The sequence below is a fragment of the Aspergillus wentii genome (genome assembly GCF_001890725.1).
Source record: "Aspergillus wentii DTO 134E9 unplaced genomic scaffold ASPWEscaffold_9, whole genome shotgun sequence".
Classification (NCBI taxonomy): domain Eukaryota; kingdom Fungi; phylum Ascomycota; class Eurotiomycetes; order Eurotiales; family Aspergillaceae; genus Aspergillus; species Aspergillus wentii.
This window is the reverse complement of record NW_024467840.1, coordinates 96,348-115,270: the sequence shown is the minus strand read 5'-3', so window position 1 is coordinate 115,270 and position 18,923 is coordinate 96,348. Positions and strand designations below refer to the sequence as shown.

The 18,923-nt window shown below is 45.2% G+C and overlaps 6 protein-coding genes across 6 annotated transcripts; 4 read left to right on the top strand and 2 right to left on the bottom strand.

Annotated features, from left to right (window-relative positions):
• Nucleotides 1-1,798: 1,798 nt before the first annotated feature.
• On the bottom strand, nucleotides 1,799-2,825 carry ASPWEDRAFT_164005 (uncharacterized protein; the record flags this gene model as incomplete). The annotated part of the gene is made up of 3 exons (XM_040829866.1): nucleotides 1,799-2,050; nucleotides 2,151-2,564; nucleotides 2,655-2,825. The coding sequence occupies 3 exons, from the start codon at nucleotides 2,823-2,825 to the stop codon at nucleotides 1,889-1,891; spliced, it is 747 nt and encodes a 248-aa protein (XP_040683778.1). The 3' UTR covers nucleotides 1,799-1,888.
• Nucleotides 2,826-6,916: 4,091 nt separating this feature from the next.
• Nucleotides 6,917-7,780, top strand: ASPWEDRAFT_121254 (uncharacterized protein; the record flags this gene model as incomplete). The annotated part of the gene is made up of 3 exons (XM_040829062.1): nucleotides 6,917-7,254; nucleotides 7,322-7,417; nucleotides 7,471-7,780. 3 exons carry the CDS (start codon nucleotides 6,917-6,919, stop codon nucleotides 7,778-7,780), a joined length of 744 nt encoding a protein of 247 aa, XP_040683777.1.
• A 966-nt stretch (nucleotides 7,781-8,746) lies between these two features.
• Nucleotides 8,747-10,075, top strand: ASPWEDRAFT_120444 (uncharacterized protein; the record flags this gene model as incomplete). Its single annotated transcript, XM_040828987.1, has 2 exons — nucleotides 8,747-8,954; nucleotides 9,000-10,075. 2 exons carry the CDS (start codon nucleotides 8,747-8,749, stop codon nucleotides 10,073-10,075), a joined length of 1,284 nt encoding a protein of 427 aa, XP_040683776.1.
• A 395-nt stretch (nucleotides 10,076-10,470) lies between these two features.
• On the bottom strand, nucleotides 10,471-11,089 carry ASPWEDRAFT_45682 (RidA family protein). Its single transcript, XM_040836598.1, has one exon. It carries the CDS (start codon nucleotides 11,033-11,035, stop codon nucleotides 10,586-10,588), a length of 450 nt encoding a protein of 149 aa, XP_040683775.1. The 5' UTR covers nucleotides 11,036-11,089; the 3' UTR covers nucleotides 10,471-10,585.
• Nucleotides 11,090-13,506: 2,417 nt separating this feature from the next.
• Nucleotides 13,507-15,563, top strand: ASPWEDRAFT_163996 (uncharacterized protein). Its single transcript, XM_040829865.1, has 5 exons — nucleotides 13,507-13,938; nucleotides 13,992-14,078; nucleotides 14,125-14,456; nucleotides 14,505-15,089; nucleotides 15,144-15,563. Exons 1-5 carry the CDS (start codon nucleotides 13,769-13,771, stop codon nucleotides 15,341-15,343), a joined length of 1,374 nt encoding a protein of 457 aa, XP_040683774.1. The 5' UTR covers nucleotides 13,507-13,768; the 3' UTR covers nucleotides 15,344-15,563.
• A 194-nt stretch (nucleotides 15,564-15,757) lies between these two features.
• On the top strand, nucleotides 15,758-17,514 carry ASPWEDRAFT_32322 (acyl--CoA ligase; the record flags this gene model as incomplete). The annotated part of the gene is made up of 4 exons (XM_040833645.1): nucleotides 15,758-15,857; nucleotides 15,904-16,536; nucleotides 16,584-16,897; nucleotides 16,945-17,514. 4 exons carry the CDS (start codon nucleotides 15,758-15,760, stop codon nucleotides 17,512-17,514), a joined length of 1,617 nt encoding a protein of 538 aa, XP_040683773.1.
• Nucleotides 17,515-18,923: the final 1,409 nt, after the last annotated feature.

The following is an 18,923-nucleotide window of genomic DNA, read 5'->3' as shown; positions in this document are numbered from 1 at the left end:
GAACTCACACGTGGTTACCAGCCTCCAGTATGAAGGTCATTGTCCCGGTATCTCTATGAGCACCCACACCCCTCCCTTTTCCAGGAACGAGATAGAACTGATTGGAGAGCAGGGAGATTGGGCCCTGACCCCCCTGCACATTCATTTCGACAGCCATTCGATGTTCGGTTACTTGCAGACGATCCCAATGACAAGACAAGATTTCTTCACACTTTGGCTCCAATCTAGCGTCGTCCTGACATCCACCATTACAAGCCAATATTCTACCAGTTACCCACAGTCCAAACGCTAAAGGACCATGTGTCGTCCAACGTAATAATCATCACTTGATTGGACTTGCTGACGGAAGAACCGAGTCCATGAGCGTGTTCCCTCGAGAGAACAGGGATTATGGTGAGCCATAGGTGAGTCACCAAGCTGGCTATTAAGCTGGAGAGCTGACACCATCACCTCATTGGCGTAATGATTCCCCACAATCGGTCATATGATCAGAGCGCCGATCTCCGTCCATTCACCACTTCAAACCATCGCAGCCTTGTCGACCCTAACGAAACGTCCGTTGTCGCGCAATGGGGTTAAGTTCGACTATCTGGCCGGAACACGTCCCTCCGTAGATTTGACGCCAAAAGATAACAAAAAAGTTTAAGTTGCTGACGTCTTTTGGATTTCATTATGAGCGATCGACGGAAGATCATTTCCATGCTGACTCGGTTTGTTCCTTGCTGACATTTCCGTTCGATGGGGCATGAAGATCACTGCTAAATGCTTGTTTTGCTTGGCAACGCTCGGGAGATAAATGAGCCGAACTCTATCGTGGTCACCGGCAGAAATTTGTAAAATACACGGCTGTATCCACAATCCCGTTGCTTCCCGCTAGTAACTTTTAAAATACCGTATTCCACAACGTACCAAATGTTTTTATTGTATACTTGATTTGCAATTAGAGAACTGATATTCGGGCCCAGGGTCTGCAGCCCAATGAAAAGAACCGGATATGCTCAGACCGGGGAATCGGATTCAATCACCCATGTCAGGAGCTAGGCCAGGAAATTCAGGGTCTTCATCTTCCCCATGGTTGACTGGCCTGGACGTGGCAAGTCAGGGATTATTTTCTCAACGCATACCCGCCTGTCGTTACACACTCTGACTGAGAAATGTTAGTTAATCACTGCGACCTGATTAACCCAGGTGTGTAAAGAGTATACAAGAAATGCGGATGCAAGATATCACTATGGGAAGAACAAAAAGAAAAACCCCCTATGAAAAGTTAGACATGTCTATTTTGAGATCCGCGTTCAGAGCAAACCTCAAATGTTGCATCGTTTACAGGCGTAAAACGCTGCCATTCTTGGTCATACTGTTAATAAGCATAATGAATGGTGAACAGTGCAATGCCGCTTATCAAGATGATGTCTTCTTGCTCCGTGCTGTGAAGAATTAGACTATGCTATGGCCCAGGGATGGTCTGGGTGGAATCTCAGCAGCAGCAAATGTGGGTTGTCATTGGAGCCATTGCTCAACCCTCAAACATGCTATGCGTCTGGTTAAACCGGATATCAGTTATCACAGTTCAAGTAATACTGGCTATTTGACTAGGTGGTTCCCAAATACCTCATACGCACTTCCCAAGTTAGGTACATACTGGTTTGTCGAGAAGGAGATGTGCACAAGGATATCAGGTTTTCTATTCCAATGCAAGCAGACGGTATTATCATGATCATACATGTAAACGGTATTGTAACAGACTGTAATAAACTATTGGAATGGCACAAATTGGTATCATTAAACAATAGGTGTGATCAAAAGCATGTCAGTTTACAAGCACCATGTGCATTGCAGAACCTCAAACGGTAGTTATTTAACTTTGGAATTTTAATTAGCCGACAGCTCAGAGCAGCCTATCAACTAGGTTTATAATCGTCTCCCTGAGATTGAGCTCGGGATTTGTGTTTATCGAGTGGAGTAAGGTGAGACTTAGGATGGTGGCGTCTTCGGTATGCGGGCTGGATGCTCCGGCGAGCTCCGTAAACAGAGCCCATAGGTTGGGAACCTGCAGGTAATCCGTCAGTAAAGATAGGAATGGCTGTGAAAGTACACTATAACCTGCAGCAATATTCTGCGGCGCGTACCACGCATATGACTGCACGCACCTTGTTTTCATATTGTCTCTGTAAATTCTGCAACACCTGCGATTTCTGTATTTCAATGGGCGGAAGATCATCCACAGTACCATAGATGTTGACATCGCTGTCTAGCTGTAGCTCTCCCAGCTCTGCAACATAAATACCTTCCGCTGCCTGCACGGTCTGCTCTTGGAATCCGCGAGCCTCCCACTTTGTCCACTCTTTTGAGTGTTTGTGGAGACTTTCCAGCACAGAACGAAGCCGTTTCGCCCGGCTGGCCTTTTGTGCGCGATCTGCCGTTGAATTCCTGGTAAACGATAATGTGTAATAACCAGACACCAGAGCATCGAAGCTCTCGAATCCTGCTCGCTTCACATGGTCTATCACATACTGATAATGGTGTGATATGCTTTCATTGCCCACTGTTTCATGGTATTGCGTCTATCCTTTAATTAGTAACAGGATAGTATGTCAAGTATGTTCATGGGAACATGCTTGTGTGCCATAGAGATCATTCTTCTCCGTTCTTACCACTGGTATGTGATGCGCAGTACCATTCGAGCTGGCTGGCCATGTGCTGGCGGCTGCTGGTGGGAGACCGGGGTTTACGTCTGGTAAACTCTGTGGTGTTCGGAATTGATTGTGTGTGACATTGTCTTCCGTGAGAGCTGTTGTTGAAATTTGAGAAGCAAGTAGTGGCATGCGTGGTGAACTGTTGCAAGGTTGACTCAAGCCACAGCATGACCAGCGAGGGAGATTGTCTGCATAAAAGTACGCAACGATAAGTTACCTGTCCCGGTCAAAGTCGAGTAATAGTGAGCAAGGCAGGTTACCTGACGGATCTGGATTTGACCGCAAGAAGCTCTTCTGACCAGATGATGTATCCTGCGTTTGTAGCCTCTGATGTATAGTCTTGTGCGGTGGTATGCTGGTGCAATAGACACCCAAGTCCTTGAGGAGAGTATTGTCCAGCATCATCTCATTGTCCCTATGCAGATCCATGTCCGATTGTGATAATAGAGGACTTTCCCCCATGGCGAGACTTTGACTACCAGTCTCTTCTCTGCTCATGAGAAGCTGCGATCCCTCATTTCTGGCTGGCAAACTGCCGGACGAATTTTGGTTCAGCAGGCCACTATTCTCCGATATCAGATTGAATGATGTTATTCCGTGCTGTTTGACTTCATGTCGTGTATTGCTGCCTTTACCCGTGGGTATTCTCAGCATATTTTCCTTTGCTCTCTGGCCTAAGAAAAGGAAAGGGGAGGGGGCAGGCGTTAGAGAAGTACAACTGGTGGGACTGGGGTCTTCCAGCAGTGCACATACGGTGGTTCCTTTGGGCAATTCGATTTTGCATCCTCCTCTTCTCGATTGGATCCATTCCCGGCGAATTGGTCATTCTGGCTGTGAGTTACTATGAAGAAGAAATAACCTTCAGTTCAAATAAGAGACAATCTCGAACAATATATAGAGGAAGTAAAGAAAGGGGTGTGTCTGGATATGGTTTGCTATCAAACACTTCGTGATCTACAACTTCTTATTCGAGACAATTACAACTCAGCTGGAGTAAAACAAAAGGTTATTCAGCCGGGGAATATCGATTCTAAGATAGATTCAGGCCATGTGAGCAAGTGGCCATGTCATATACGGGCAACTAAACCCTAAATTGTGGACCTCGACGTTATAGAAGGAAAATACCCTGCCTTATCGACTTGCATGTGGATCGCAGGTGATCAATTGATGAACTGGCCCCTGTTTCAGTCAACCCCACAGCGTATGGCAGATCTACTGACGTGCTCCCGATAATTCTCCGAGACCAGGACTACGCAAGGCACCGCGGGGCTTGTCGATTTTGAAGCCAAATTTCTGGATCCACTTTGTTATTGCAGGGGCTCATAATGCAAATCAATTTGGCGCGATGGAATTAGATTCCAGATACTTGATTGAATCACCAGATCCTCCAGCCGTGTGGGAATTGCCAAGTGGAAGAGGTTTGGGGTTATGAAAAAAGTACACTGTATTTATGACAGGGATGCATTATTAGGCTTCGAATTTACGTCAATACCCACCCCAGGTCAAAACGGTACGTTGATCAATCTGCCCATCTATTAGTCTGTCTGTCTGTCTGTCTGTCTACCAACCCTGCCTGAGCGGTTGTCAGTCCCGGCCATTCCGGCCATTCATGTCAAATCTTACTACAGGAACATAATACAACGTGACGGATACTGTTTCCCCCCAACCCGTGAGCTGGAACTCGATCTAGCTTGGCTGGTGGAACAGGGAAAATGCTCGTGGTATGTCCATGGATACTATTTTCTGACATCCACCTTGTAATGAACATATAGACTATATTGTATCCTACAACTGTGTCGCTCAACAATGAATGTCTGTATTTAATGTTACACCGTCCTTCGTCCCCACCATTCCAATTCAGGACCAGACTGGAAATGCTGCCGCCGTAGTGGGTATTTAACTTCTTTGGCTCTTAGGGCGTGATCCGCCATAGTTCTGTCTGTAGATCCGCTTTGTCAGAATTCAACGGGTGAGAGAACAATGTACGAAACCGAGATACGGTGCTCAGATATATGTATTTTATAGCATAGTAAAATTAAGCATATGTAAAAGACTGACAGAGGCTCATTTACGGTGATATAAGACTATGTGTAAGAAACCATGAATCCAGTATTACGTTTAACGGGGGTTCATTTTATACTGTGAGGAGCATGCGTGCTGTGAGTGGGTATAATAAATATTCGAACGTCAGATTCGTATTGATCGTAAGATAGCCTGCATCTTGAGCGATCTGTTTCTGCAATTTCTACAGGGGGTATAAACGGGTTCCCTAGTGTCAACTCGTTGGCGGTTCGCCAGTTGTGACACTAGCCTCGGAGCACTTACTCTACAGAGCAGACCTCCTCTAGTCTCCACAAGTTTTGAATACATGTCCAGTTATTCTTTCCTTAAATCACTAATTCAAATGTCAAGTTGACCTGCAATCAATCCTTTAGTTTTCAAAGACAAGATTATTTAACAATTTTATAAATGCTTTTCAATGTGTTATGCTTCATTAACATTATCTGGGAATAATATAAGATCATACTACAGCACAGAAAATGCAAAGCCGTTTATTCAATGTAACTGTCTCTTTGTACTAAGCATCTCCTTCTGGCGTGTTGGTCTACCACACCTCAACAACGGTTTTCATCTGATTAATTATTTTTCAATTCGCATTTTTTTTTTTTTTTTTTCATTTTAATAATGAAGATCATACAATTAGAGCCTGTAAATCACCCACCTGACTATAAAATAAAATAAACTTAAAAAAAAAACTAAATTTTCTAGTATCACAACATAAAATTAATATATATATTTAATCAATTAAAGTTTAGTTTAGTATGTCCTAAGTTCAAGTGCCTATTGTACCTGTAATACTATTTTCTAAATCTAAAAAGAAAAAAATAAAAAATCTCTGAGATAATAATACCTAGGAATAGTTAGATCCTAGGACTACTACGCTCTAGGATAACAATGAATCTAGAAAGAACAATGATAAAAAAATTAACTTAGAATTAAGAAAATAATAGAATTAGCTACCTAGGAACCACCTTAATATTAAGATGTTCAGACAAAGATAACGACACCTCCAATGTTGTCGGAACATTCCGAATACAGCGCTACTTCGGCTACTTCTGATCAACAGGATCGGAGCCGGCTCATTTCCGCTATTCCCAGTCTCTATGACCATGCCCCCTATTTCTTCTCACATTCTGGGCCCTGTCCAGTTAAAGGTTTATGGGGGACCTTTCTGCGCGTTTTTCACAACCAATAATGTACTTGCTTACCGGGGAATGTGGATCTGTCTAGTGCTTAACTCTTCTACCGCGATACCAAGCACTGTTCTTGAGAACGGTCAAACTCTAACTCTCCGAGGAGAAGCCGATGAACAATCAAGATGACCAGATCAATATACTGACCGATGTTAGCTCAGTTTATTATCAGTGAACTCATTCCGAGTCATCACCATCTTGATAGAAAGGGTTGCACTCTGAAACTCTGCTATCCAAGCGAGAACATAGAATCTCTCATTTGTTTAGTTAGTTTACTGATAGTAGTTACTTCCCTTGGAGATCGTCACCATCAGGCCTGTTCCTCTATAATCATCCTCCTTCTCACTTTTTTCATCAATTCCAACTGATCCCATGCTATTGCTTGACCCATTTACAATAGGAACCAACACCAACGGGGATGTCTCAATTTCAAACTCTCCATGGTCTTTCTCACCAGGATTCCAGGTTAATAAATGAACTGTTGATCATCATTGGCCTGATTTCTAGCACATTCGCAATGGCTATTAATACCTATACAAGCATACATATAATGCATCAGTTTAAGATACAAAATAGTGAGTTTCTCTTTACTTTACTGATAGCCTGCTAACAAAGACTAGTCCTAAATATCTGCACATGGGTAAGTATCCCAGAGATATACATTATAATAGGGTACTTACCTCGTAATAGTTATTTGCTGTTGCACTATACGGAATATATCAATGTTTATAACCCTTCCTCAACTGCGAAATAGCCCTTGCTGATTATATTTCTTCGTGACAACAGTTAGCTTCACCAAAGCAGGATTTGGAAAACACGAAATGGATCTCTCTAAAGATGAGCTGCATGCCTTCACCTGGGTAAGAGCTTCTTGGACAATAGTTAACTACCTTCCTGGGTAGCTTAAATCACTGACCAACTCAGGCTCTTCTTACTACTGTGGTTATTTTCATTGTCATGATGTGCATGGGTAAGCTAGGGGTTATCACCCTCTACTATGGCCTCGACCCAATTAGCAAAGTCTGGAGAATCTCTGTCTACGCCATTGCCGTCATGATCGTGATCCCTACCCCGGTTTTGGTTCTCACATATATCTTCGGCTGCCAACCGCTTTCCATGGCATGGAACATGGGCTTTGTCGAAGGGCACTGTATTAGTCGTGTTGGTATCATGTTCACCAGTTCAGTGTTGAATGCTACCATAGACATTTTGATGGTCCTAATCCCAATTCCTTTGATTATTCGGTTGCAAATGCCAGTAATCCACAAGTTAGGAGCACTAGCAATGTTGTCTCTGGGTTGCCTGTATGCATGTCTCATATCCTATCCATTTATTTGTGATATCTATAACTGACCCATGTATAACACATAGTACGATAATCACCAGCATCTGCCGCGCAATCGCTCTCAGTCGTCTTTTGCATCTGTCAGATCAACCATACAATATTGTCATTCCCATCCTCTGGGCGTTAGTTTCGCCCCGTTTACAATATGAGAATATATACTTACACGGCATATCAGGAATGCGGAAACTACCCTAGTCATTATCTGCAACTGTCTGCCGGCCTTCCGTCGCTTTATACAGTACCATTTCACGAGTACTGCCTCAACCGGATCGAAAAATCCCACTATCCTCCCCGCTAGTGCTGGGGCTGGTATCACAGAACAGCGTGGCCTAGAACATGAATACAGTGATGATGTGGAATTGATCTACCGCGATGATAGCAACCGTCTGAGCATAGTCAGAACGGTTGAGCTGAATATGACATATCATCCAAAGGGGGCTGAACCTGAGTGTGGATTGTATCCTGTGGGATCAGGCCCACTATAGTTCTGAGAATTATTCTCTATACCACAGTACGTCACCAGCATGTACATACTCATACGCTGTTGCTTGTTTCGCCCGCTCATTAGGCCCCGTCAGGACCCCATACGTGCTTCTGTCATGGCATCTGACTCTGATGGTTGATTTGGGTGTGGGGGAAGGGACACCATATTTTTTTAAAAAAAAAAAAAATAAAGCTCCCATACCTCAATCTTGGAAGCACCTGTGGCACGAAGAACAATTTATGTTTATAAGTCAGAGTTAGAAGATAGAACTAATGATACTAATGACAAGTGCATTGCTGCATGCCCGTTTCATCTTGATTACCCCATTATATGTCCTATGAGCTTAACAATCAGTGAATTGCTTTTCCATTAGATGGGTTATTGAAGATCGCCCGGGCCACCCGCGGGTCGGCCCCATAGGCAGAATGCCCAACTGCGCGGAACCAGAGGGTAAAAACGCCCGTGCAATCAGTGGTACGGGCAGAAAAGTATGGTTATTCTGCATAGGTCACAAAGCAATACCTACTCATGGGCACTTGTTTAATTGGAATATACATTCTAGAACATTGTAGAATATACTCAACTAGACGACTAATAGCGATGGATATGTTGATTATAGTTATCCTATTCCAATTGTTCTAAGCCGCTTAGGACAACGGTTATTCTCTTTTAGGAAGTTGGCGGGAGTGGAGATAGAATTTGCCACCATCAAAGTACAGATCACCATATACCTTATTTATCGATCTACTGAAATTAATTAAGTCACTCACAATTCTTCTTTGGGAAGTTGATTCGAGTGATTGAAAATAGTCATTGTAAGATAATCGGCACAATATCCCTGCAGAGGGTCAATCATGCGAAGGGCGTGGTCTAGTCAGACTGGGCTTATATTGCCAACTATAAGATGAGCCATCCTGCGGGTGATCGTTACTTTAATTACACATCAGACTGACACGTTGGTATAGCTATGGCAGCTGCAGCGGCTCTTTTCACTTCTGGGTCATTTTTCTTGAATCAAATCACCAGGAAATCTCGGTCGGAGATTGTTATTGACATATCAAACACCAATTCAAAGTGTTTGCCCTGTTTTACGACTGCGGATCAAATAGAAGGCACAGTTACTATCACACCAGATCATGATATCTCCTTTGATGAAGTGAGGATTTCATTTCAAGGTGAGATTTATCCCACTTGCTCAGTATCAAACTGACCAAACGCAGGGTCATCCAAAGCATCCGTCGAAAGCGAATCGCCGATCCGGACTGTGCGAAGTACTCAGCACACCTTTCTGAGCCTCCATCAACCTATCGAAGAGACGGCATACCCAAAAGCACGAGTATTCAAAAGTGGCCATGTTTATCGATTCCCTTTTATATTTGTCATTCCCGAGTACCTCCTCCCTCAAGCATGTAGCCATACGAAGGACAGCCTCCATGTCGAGAATGCGCACCTGTCGCTGCCGTCGACAATAGGAGACTCGATAGTTGGTGCTGATGGTAAACGTCTTGATGACATGTGCCCTGATACGTGTCAGATTGCATATTATATCCGAGCTTCTATCATGGGAAGGTCGCTTGCTCATAACGCCTCAACTACGGTACTCTCGTCAGTTACCACGAAGATACGAATCATGCCAGCAGTCGATGAGGAGCCACCTTGGGAGGATCCGTGGATACGCAAGGAGCAAGACGTGAGAAAGGGTTTGATGAGAGGAAAGCTCGGTCGGCTGCAAGTGGCTGCCTCTCAATCGAAGCCACTGCAGCTATCCCTGGAATCGGATACAAACATGAGCACAATGGCAACTGTCCATCTTCGATTCGACCCTGTGGAAAATGAACAGCCTCCCCGCCTTGACACTCTACAAATCAAGCTCAAAGCGTCTACATACTTTGCTGTCGTGCCATGGAATGGGTTTCCAACAGACCACAACACTCTCATCACGGGGTCTCTAGGAAGAGGTGTTTATACGGAGACAGTCCCCATTTCATCCCCCTGCATCAGCTCAGTAAAGTGGGCCAAATATTCGTCTGCAACAAGCATCTGTCGAGAAACATTGCCCACCTCAACTGGATCAATAACCACACCATATTATACGGCATCCATCGTTGTTCCGATAACCATTCCAAAAGGAAAGGCGTTCTTACCAACATTCCATTCTTGTCTGATCTCGAGAGTGTATTTCCTAGACTTTAATATCTCCTACCAGACTCCCAACGCGAATATTCTCACACCATCAACTTCATTGAGGGTTCCGATTCAAATAGCATGTCAGCGTCAGATGGATAAAGCCTATTGACTACTTGTTTAATACATTCTGCTTTTTCTATCATATATATATTGCTTTTTTTATGTAATTCACCATGATATCCAGTGTATAAATGTACCAAGCTACTATATTATCCGCCACCATATTCCAATTCAGAATTTGACTTTTTTTCCGGTTCGAGTGGAGACAGCCGTAGTTAAGATTTCCCCATCCAGCAAACCTTACGATGAGACAGCCAATCATTCAAACCCATCCCAAGCCAATTTGACAAAGTTTTCAGCGACAGTTTTTGCTCCACGCCTCCCGGATTCCGAAAGGAGTTCCATTTACACTGCCTGGAGGGCTTGTTTTGGTTTGGGAGATCCACCTAAGTCGATTGCTGGATAGTTTTGTCTTTACATAGAGAAGCATTATGTGTGAACTGCTGGCTGGTCCAAAGGCTTGATATTTCTTGCAGGAATGAAAGCATCGAGGGCCCCCGAAGATAAGGGAATGCGGAAATGAAATGTCTATTCCAGACGTTGATTCAATTCAATATAATTACATCTCACACACAGCTGTACATTTAATCTCCACCAACAGTCTCACATTTGGCAACTCCTTGACGCCAATTGTCGTTCTGGCCGGTGCATCCTTTCGATCAGGCCACACCCGATTCCACTCCTCATTCATCCCCGCATAATTCTCCTCCAGATCAATCAGAAACACCGTCGCATCCACCACATTCTGCAACCCGCCTTTTCCCTCGGTCGCGCCGTGGATGATCGTGTCGATATTCCGTAGTACGGCAGCAGTTTGCTGGCGAATGTCCAAATTGAAACTTCCGTCTGCGTTTTCCGTCACGCCATCCCAGGTTCCGTCCCCACGGCGGGAAGATGTACCCGACACGTAGATGGTGCGGTAGGAAGAGGGGGCAATTCGTGCATGGGGGTAGTTTGCCAGCCCTTGGGCTTTGTTGGCATCAAGGAAGTAGGGGGTTCCGTTGGTCATTTTAGACAGTGTATGTTTTATGGATGTTGATGATGGGAAGATGGCGTTTTTATGGAGGGGAAGTGCGGAATCCGGTCCGAGCATTCGGGTCAGCATCCGGATAGTATAACATACCATTATGACTTAGATATAACAATATAAAAGAGCGTAGTAATAAACTTACAATTAAGACAAATTGTTCTATGTAACATTAGTTTAATTTTCATCTCTAGGATAATAAGCTATATTGTGTGTTATATCAGTTGGTGTAGATATATATTTGTGTTCAGATGCAACACTTCAACGACTTATTCTTATTACCACAACGTACTCCTAGATGTCTCAGCAATTTTTAGATAGATGATAATGAAATAATACTTTCAATGACCGCTCATTTCCTGGTGACGTCTTTTTAGAACCAATAGTAAATCTAGAAATGACACGCATGATGACATCAAGTACCGATCTGATGTGTTGTCTGTATCTGCCACAGACCAACCTACAACTACACTTATGCGTTGACATGCATTGATACCAATGAATTTTAGAATGATGAAAAAATCAAACTAATATGCAAGGGGCAAGACAAGTATTTGATACTCAGTGTTGCGACATCAACTTGCATGTATACTGACATCATTATATCTTGAATCACCTCATCCAGACATGTATCAGCCACGAAAAAGAAATAATTAATAATGAGTCTGATATCATTAATCACAACAGCAGCTCGTATCCACAAACATTATGGGGATTACGGGGATGACAGGGACGCCATCGGCTAGAATGATAGAATTTATCCGTCCGGTCTGGAGATGAAGCTATCCGTGACTGCCGAACACGTTGGGTAAGAGAAATGAAATGCGGATGTATGATTGATCGAGGAGTTGCTATGACTAACAGCGCCCTACTAGATTGCCCTAAGAGCAATACGAGATCGGCATACTCCATGTCACCTTGCCATCTCTCTTATCGGAGGTCTGTTCGAAGCGATGGCATGATGACTGCATAAGTATTTGAGATTCATTGCCATACTTGAGATGAACCGTCAGAGTTGTATGCTTTTTGTAAGAAGGAAGGATTGTTGAACTGCATTAAATCGCATGGATGAGTGCCACGTATTCAGTCAAAGTGTTTATTTACTTTCAACTTTAAAAGTAAATGTAGTTATCTGTTTGTCTGAGCCATTCATTGAGTCAAAGTTTTAGAATTGAAATGAGTCTTTTTTTCCCATGGACATGGTAATCAAATTGAAGTCTGTTTCAGATTAATGCAGTATGTATGTAGGTGAGCAATGATCAATCAACAACCACCTGTCAATTCAATTATTAATCCCATCATCATATTCTCTGGTAGCAAATGTATACATGATCTCAGAGTGAGATCGAGTATGTACAATGCAAGGGATTGGATGCCTCGTGTAACTTGACACGGGAATTCATGCGGCGGTCTGACGGCGGCAATTCAGCCCGAAATACGGCATCAACGAATCTAACGCGGAGCGATAATCGGAGATTTGTATGTATTTGAGGGATTTATTATTCAGTTTATTCACAACTCCTATCCATGAATAATGAGATATCAAAAGGGGAGGATTTGAGCAGGCTGGGGTTGGGGTAATATGGAGAACTCCACATCTGCAAGTTGCTTGGAGAAGAGAACATGGGGAAGTGGGCGCATGGGCGAGACCAGCCCCGACTCTGGGCCCTAAGCCCTAGCCAAGCAGAGGGTTTGATTATTTTGTCTTGGTGAAGCTTGAGCTGAAGCTTAACTGGAGACAGATGATCTGATATGATGGATGATGTTGGCAGCACGTGGTTTGATATTGTAGACAGGCAGAATTGGAGGGAAAAGGCCAATGAGAGCAGGAATTGTCAATGCACGACTCTCTTATCTTTGGATTACAGATAGAATAATGTAAAGAATAGAAAGATATCGATGGGTGGGACAGGGCCTGGCATGGCGGTGGGGACTGGAGTGCAGCACACCGAGATGGCCGAATGTCCGAGCTGCCAGTGGGGAGGTCTGCTTGATGATACATAGTTTGGATCATCAGTCAACATGTATGTCGACATACTTTGTCATTCTCTAGTTTCTATACACCGCATGTCTGATACAACCAGCTACTCTGTCAGAATGACCCTTACAACAGGAACAGGTGACTGTCCTGTCCCTGATGCTTTCGGGATTCCATCGCATCCATGGCTGCTGTTCTCGACGGAAACAGGCCGAACGTGCGCTGGACCCACTAGGGCCAATCAGAGGGCGTGCCGCAACCGGCTACAGTCGGTCAGGCGAAAAAGGTTATCCAGTGGGGCAATTACTTTTACCTAATCTCTTAATGCCGAGGCGCTGATTGGCTGATCTCAGCGGTTAGTCATGGAAAACGCCACGGACTCAACGGGTGGGGCGGAGGAGCTTGACTGGATTTTGCATGCAACGTGAGAAGACAGAAGACCATCACAATTGAGATGGGATAAATGATATGTAGACAGATAGATATAGAGAAAGAGGATATAGAAGAGTGAAATAGACAGATAGATGAGATCTATATAAGACAAGACTTGGATAAAAATGGTGAGATGAAACCGTGGATGCAAGGCTGGGATTCAGTGCTACGCCCCACCCCGACGGCCGTTCGGGAAATTTCTGCACATTTAATACTTCGTCCTGCTCTCTCTTTCTCTCTTCTCCATCTTCATCTCCGGGGGTTTCTTGTCCATCTGTCCTCCTCCTGTCGTCACATCCGCCATAATGATCATCCAAGGCGTCAACCCCCCGGCTGAACCTATCGAGAACAAGTATGAGCACGAAAAGATAGACCCCGAAGAGGGCGACCTGAAGAAGTTCGACAACAATGACACTGTCGACCCGTTTGGAAATGAGGAAACTGCGGAGGTCAAGTACAAGACGCTGAAGTGGTGGTATGTATCTGTATCGCGGTGTGATGTGCATCGGATGATTCTAACGGCACCAGGCAATGCGGTATGTTCATGATTGCCGAATCCGTCTCGCTCGGAGTTTTGTCGCTGCCTGCCACCTTGGCTGCTCTGGGTTTGGTGCCGTAAGTCTTCTCAATCTCTGGAATATGGACATATCTGACCGATCAGAGCGATTATCCTCATTGTCGGACTCGGTATCCTCGCCACCTACACCGGCTATGTCATCGGCCAGTTCCGTGAGCGATACCCTCACATTCACAATCTCTCGGACGCCGGTGAGATCGTCATGGGCAGCTTTGGCCGCGAATTGTTTGGACTCGGCCAGATTCTGTTCTCCATCTTCATCATGGGCAGCCACATTCTCACCTTCACCACCATGATGAACACTATCACCGACCACGGTACCTGCTCGATTGTCTTTAGTATTGTCGGCATGGTCATCTGCATGGCTCTGTCTTTGCCCCGAACCATCAAGAACCTGACCTACATTTCGACTTGCTGTATGTTTTATAATATCTGAGATAATAGGCTCAACTAACGGTATACAGCCTTCGTCAGTATCTTCACAGCCGTCATGATCACCATGATCGGTGTCGGTGTGCAGTACAAGGGCGGCACCAACATGAATGTCACCAATGAGACCAATCTCTACCACGCCTTCAGCGCCGTCACCAATATCGTTTTCGCCTACTGCGCTCACGTCGCCTTCTTCGGTCTGATCGCCGAGATGGAAAAGCCCGAGGACTTCCCCAAGGCGCTGGTCATGCTGCAGACCTTTGAAATATGCTTCTACGTCGTTGCTGCCGTCGTCATCTACTACTACGTCGGAAACACCGTCGAATCGCCCGCTCTGGGATCTGCAGGCCCCGTTCTGAAAAAGGTCGCATACGGTATCGCCATCCCTACCATCGTCGGTGCCGGTGTCGTCAACGGCCACGTTGGTCTGAAGTATATCTACGTCCGTCTCTTCCGTAACTCTGGCCGCATGCACAAGACCGACTGGGTGTCTGTCAGCTACTGGGTTGCCATTGGATTGACCTGCTGGGTGATTGCCTGGATTATCGCCGAGGGTATCCCCACCTTCAGCAACCTGCTCAGTTTGATCAGTTCCCTCTTTGCCAGTTGGTTCAGTTGTACGTTCTATCCCCATCATTATATCTATCTTATCATGATGCTAATTCCAACAGACGGACTCAGCGGTGTCTATTGGCTCCACCTCAACCGCGGACAGTGGTTCTCTTCTCCCCGCAAGATCGCCCTCACCATCATTAACGTGCTCATCGTGCTCATCGGTGGCTGCATGTGTGGCTTGGGTCTGTATGTCTCCGGCAAGGCGATCCACGACGACAGCTCTGGCAGCAGCTTCTCGTGCGCCAACACGGCTTAGTTTATTTGTTTCTTTCGATGTTCTATGAGCGTTGCTTGGTGTTATAGATGTATGGTTTGGCTGGGTTGATTGGGTTTGCATTTACATTGTATATATAGACTAGCGTGAATATTACAGTCTGGATCCTTGTCATGTGCTATTTTAAATCGCATCATCATGCAGGAAAAGCCGATCTTGCTATTCGTTCGTCATAGGTCGTCTATCACAAAAGCAAACATGGCCCGAATAGGAAATGACATGCTCTGAAGAGCACCTGGAGAGCTGTCACCGCTATTCTTCAAGCATGGTTACACAAAACTATACTTCAATATCTGCAACATATCTTTAGCATGGTTGCTTTGTTCACATGTATTTTAGTTCTGCCCTCCCCAGCTGCCTTGACAGTTTTTATTTCATTCACTCCCTCGTCTCGCAATGGATATCAAATCGCCCTTTCCAGATGTTCAGATCCCAGATGTCGATCTGTGGACGTTTCTATTCGAGCGTCAGGACCGGAAGTACTCCGATCACAAAGGTATCAACACCACGATAGGTAATAGATAATAAACTAACTTGATCAGTCCTCTTCACAGACGTCGACACCGGCCGGAACTACACGTTCAAAGACATGCGCACTCTAGCCCTTAACTTCGGCCACTCTCTTCGCCAGCAATGGAACTGGCAACCAGGTGATGTCCTGGCCGTCTTTGCTTCGAATTCCATCGATCTACCACCCATTATCTGGGGTGCATTAGCCGTAGGAGGTGTTGTCTGTCCGATCAACCCAAACTACAAGGTGGATGAATTGCTGCATCCGCTAAGGGATTCGCAGTCGAAAGCCATCGTCACTGGCAAGGCACAGTTACCGACTGTTCTTCAGGCTGCCGAAAGAGCTGGAATCAGTAATGACAGAGTGATCGTTGTTGATGAAGCGGACAGAATTGGATTCTGGGAGAGTGACCCGGCAGTGATAGGTGATGTATTCGACGGGCCATTTACGCCGCCGATTCGGGACCCTGCAAGTGAGCTGGCATATCTGGTTTATTCTTCAGGGACGACTGGATTACCCAAAGCGGTCATGCTGTCGCATCGTAATATGGTGGGCAGTCTTCTTCAGCTGGAGCCTGTCGAAGATGGGCAGCTGGGCTTCACTCGAGGCTTAGCGGGAGAGGGCGACAGAGGGCTGGCTTTTCTTCCTTTCTTCCATATCTACGGTATAGCTTTAGTCTGCGTTTATCACAAAAGCTAAAGTAAGAACCAGGAATCACTTTCATCCTCAACGACACCGTCCATCTCGGTCTGTCAACATTCATCATGCCCCGCTTCAGCCTGGAGAAGTTCTGCTCGACGGTCCAAAAACACCAGGTCACCTACGTCTGGACCGTTCCTCCCGTCGTCCTCGAGCTCGTCCAAAATAACAAAACAAGCGAGTACGACCTCACTTCAATCCGGATGGCTATCTCCGGTGCTGCCCCGCTGGCTGCTGAGTTGATTCATGCTCTATACGACAAGTTGAAGATTCCCATTCGACAGGGCTATGGGATGACAGAATGCTCTCCATGTACTCATATGCAGGTATGTTCTATCCCTCCATCTGTAAATTGATAAATCTGACTGTCTAGACCTGGGACGAAGCCCGCACACACATTGGCTCCGTCGGCCGTCTCCTCCCCAACATGACAGCCAGATTTACCCCGATCGACGACGAGCAAGACGAAAGATCAGGTGAACTCTGGGTCAAAGAGCCAAACGTGTTCCCTGGATACTTGGGTAATGCGAGCGCCAACGCGGACGCCTTCTCAGAAGACGGATTCTACAAAACCGGTGATGTGGGATATCAAGATGAGAATGGATATCTGTACATCACCGACCGCGTCAAGGAGTTGATCAAATATAACGGATTTCAGGTTGCACCGGTTGAACTGGAAGGGATCATCATCGCTCACCCGGCTGTCAGTGATGTTGCGGTGGTTGGTCTGCCCAGTGGCCAGGATGGATCTGAATTACCTCGTGCATATGTCGTTCCAGTAGGGAAATGTGAGGATGAAGCGATGGCAGAGAGTATCATCAATTATGTAGCAGACAGGGCGGTCGGTTATAAGAAGCTGAGAGGAGGCGTTTGTTTCGTCCAAGATATCCCGCGTAATCCGACTGGGAAGATTCTGCGACGCAAGTTGAAGCAGATGTCTTGACTGATTATATACCCTGATCCTTTAGCAAAAAAGTCTACTATTTTAATCATATATTGCACTGCCTGAATGGTGATCGGTACATACCGCATCTCATGGCCATAATCAAGTTGGATAATCATAATGCTACCAACATTGTTTCAAATTCATTACTGGAAGCCAGCCTCAGTGCAACAGTGTCCGCTATGCACAGCCTCTATGACGCTACTCAGATGAGTGCCATCTCAGAAAACTAAACCACCTTATCTCCTGATACCCATTCTAATCGACAGAGGGCTGGAATACGCTTTTCTTAGACTTTGGGACTTTGTAAGCCAGCAACTACTTTACAAGTCTAAGAACCATACTCTTGGCTGGGGTTCAGAGATCATGGTCCTTATATAATATAGACGGAAGAGAACTAGCCATGGCCCCTATACAGGCCTTATACAACCTACAACTGACAGAACCATAGCACAACTCTCATTGCCAACTTCCTTTTCTCCCAGCTAATAAAATAATATATGGCTCTGCAATGGATTCCTCATGAGGATAAACGCTGCGCTGGCTTATTTCTGACAACGTCAACTGCAATGCTGGCAGCCCAAACAACCGCTGTATATTCCCCATCGGCTCGACTACATCAATTCTACGTCCACGTTCGTCCAATAATAATACAGTTTCCTGCTATTGCAAAATATCAGGCACCCCACACAGATGACTCGAACCGACTGATCGGCACGCCACATGGGTTTGATTCGATCTTTGATCGGCGGCCATGCGGAATACGGGAATAGCCTCATGCATGCCCAGTTTGTATGCTGGCTGATTACGTGAGATGCAGGGCGCCTAGTTATACGATAACCCCGTATTTTTGTCCGTGCCTGAGCATCAGCCTTGTTGCGAATATGGCGCCACTGTGAAGAATTATTGTTCAATTGTGTCTATATTGTAGGCGTATTGATCTCATATTAAATTATGCCAAGCTCATGATTGCAAAGCTGACGGGATTTATTCTATACAACCACCACAAGAAAACTCTTGGTGATTTCTTGAAATTAATCCAGATGTGGCAACCTAATATCCAAAATGAAAGTATTTTTATCCTAGGATGCTAGTCATTTGTTGGCAGTGCAGCAGTATATCACCGGAACGCTCCCTGGTGCATGGTGGTGACAGAAAATCCAATCAGAACAGATTCAGGCTCGTATGAGACTAATCTCCTGGGTGGCCAAGACAATGACCAAGATAATGACCAAGACGAAAGGGGATAAACATAGCGCTCAGTATCATTCCATTTGGCACAGTAGATGCTTGGAATTCTATTCTGGTCCCTCGATGGCAGTATAGCGCTCAACTGGGCTATATAAGAGTCTTGAATCCCATAGATTTGGACTCATCCAGGAACGCAATCATCTCAACAATCTCAACTA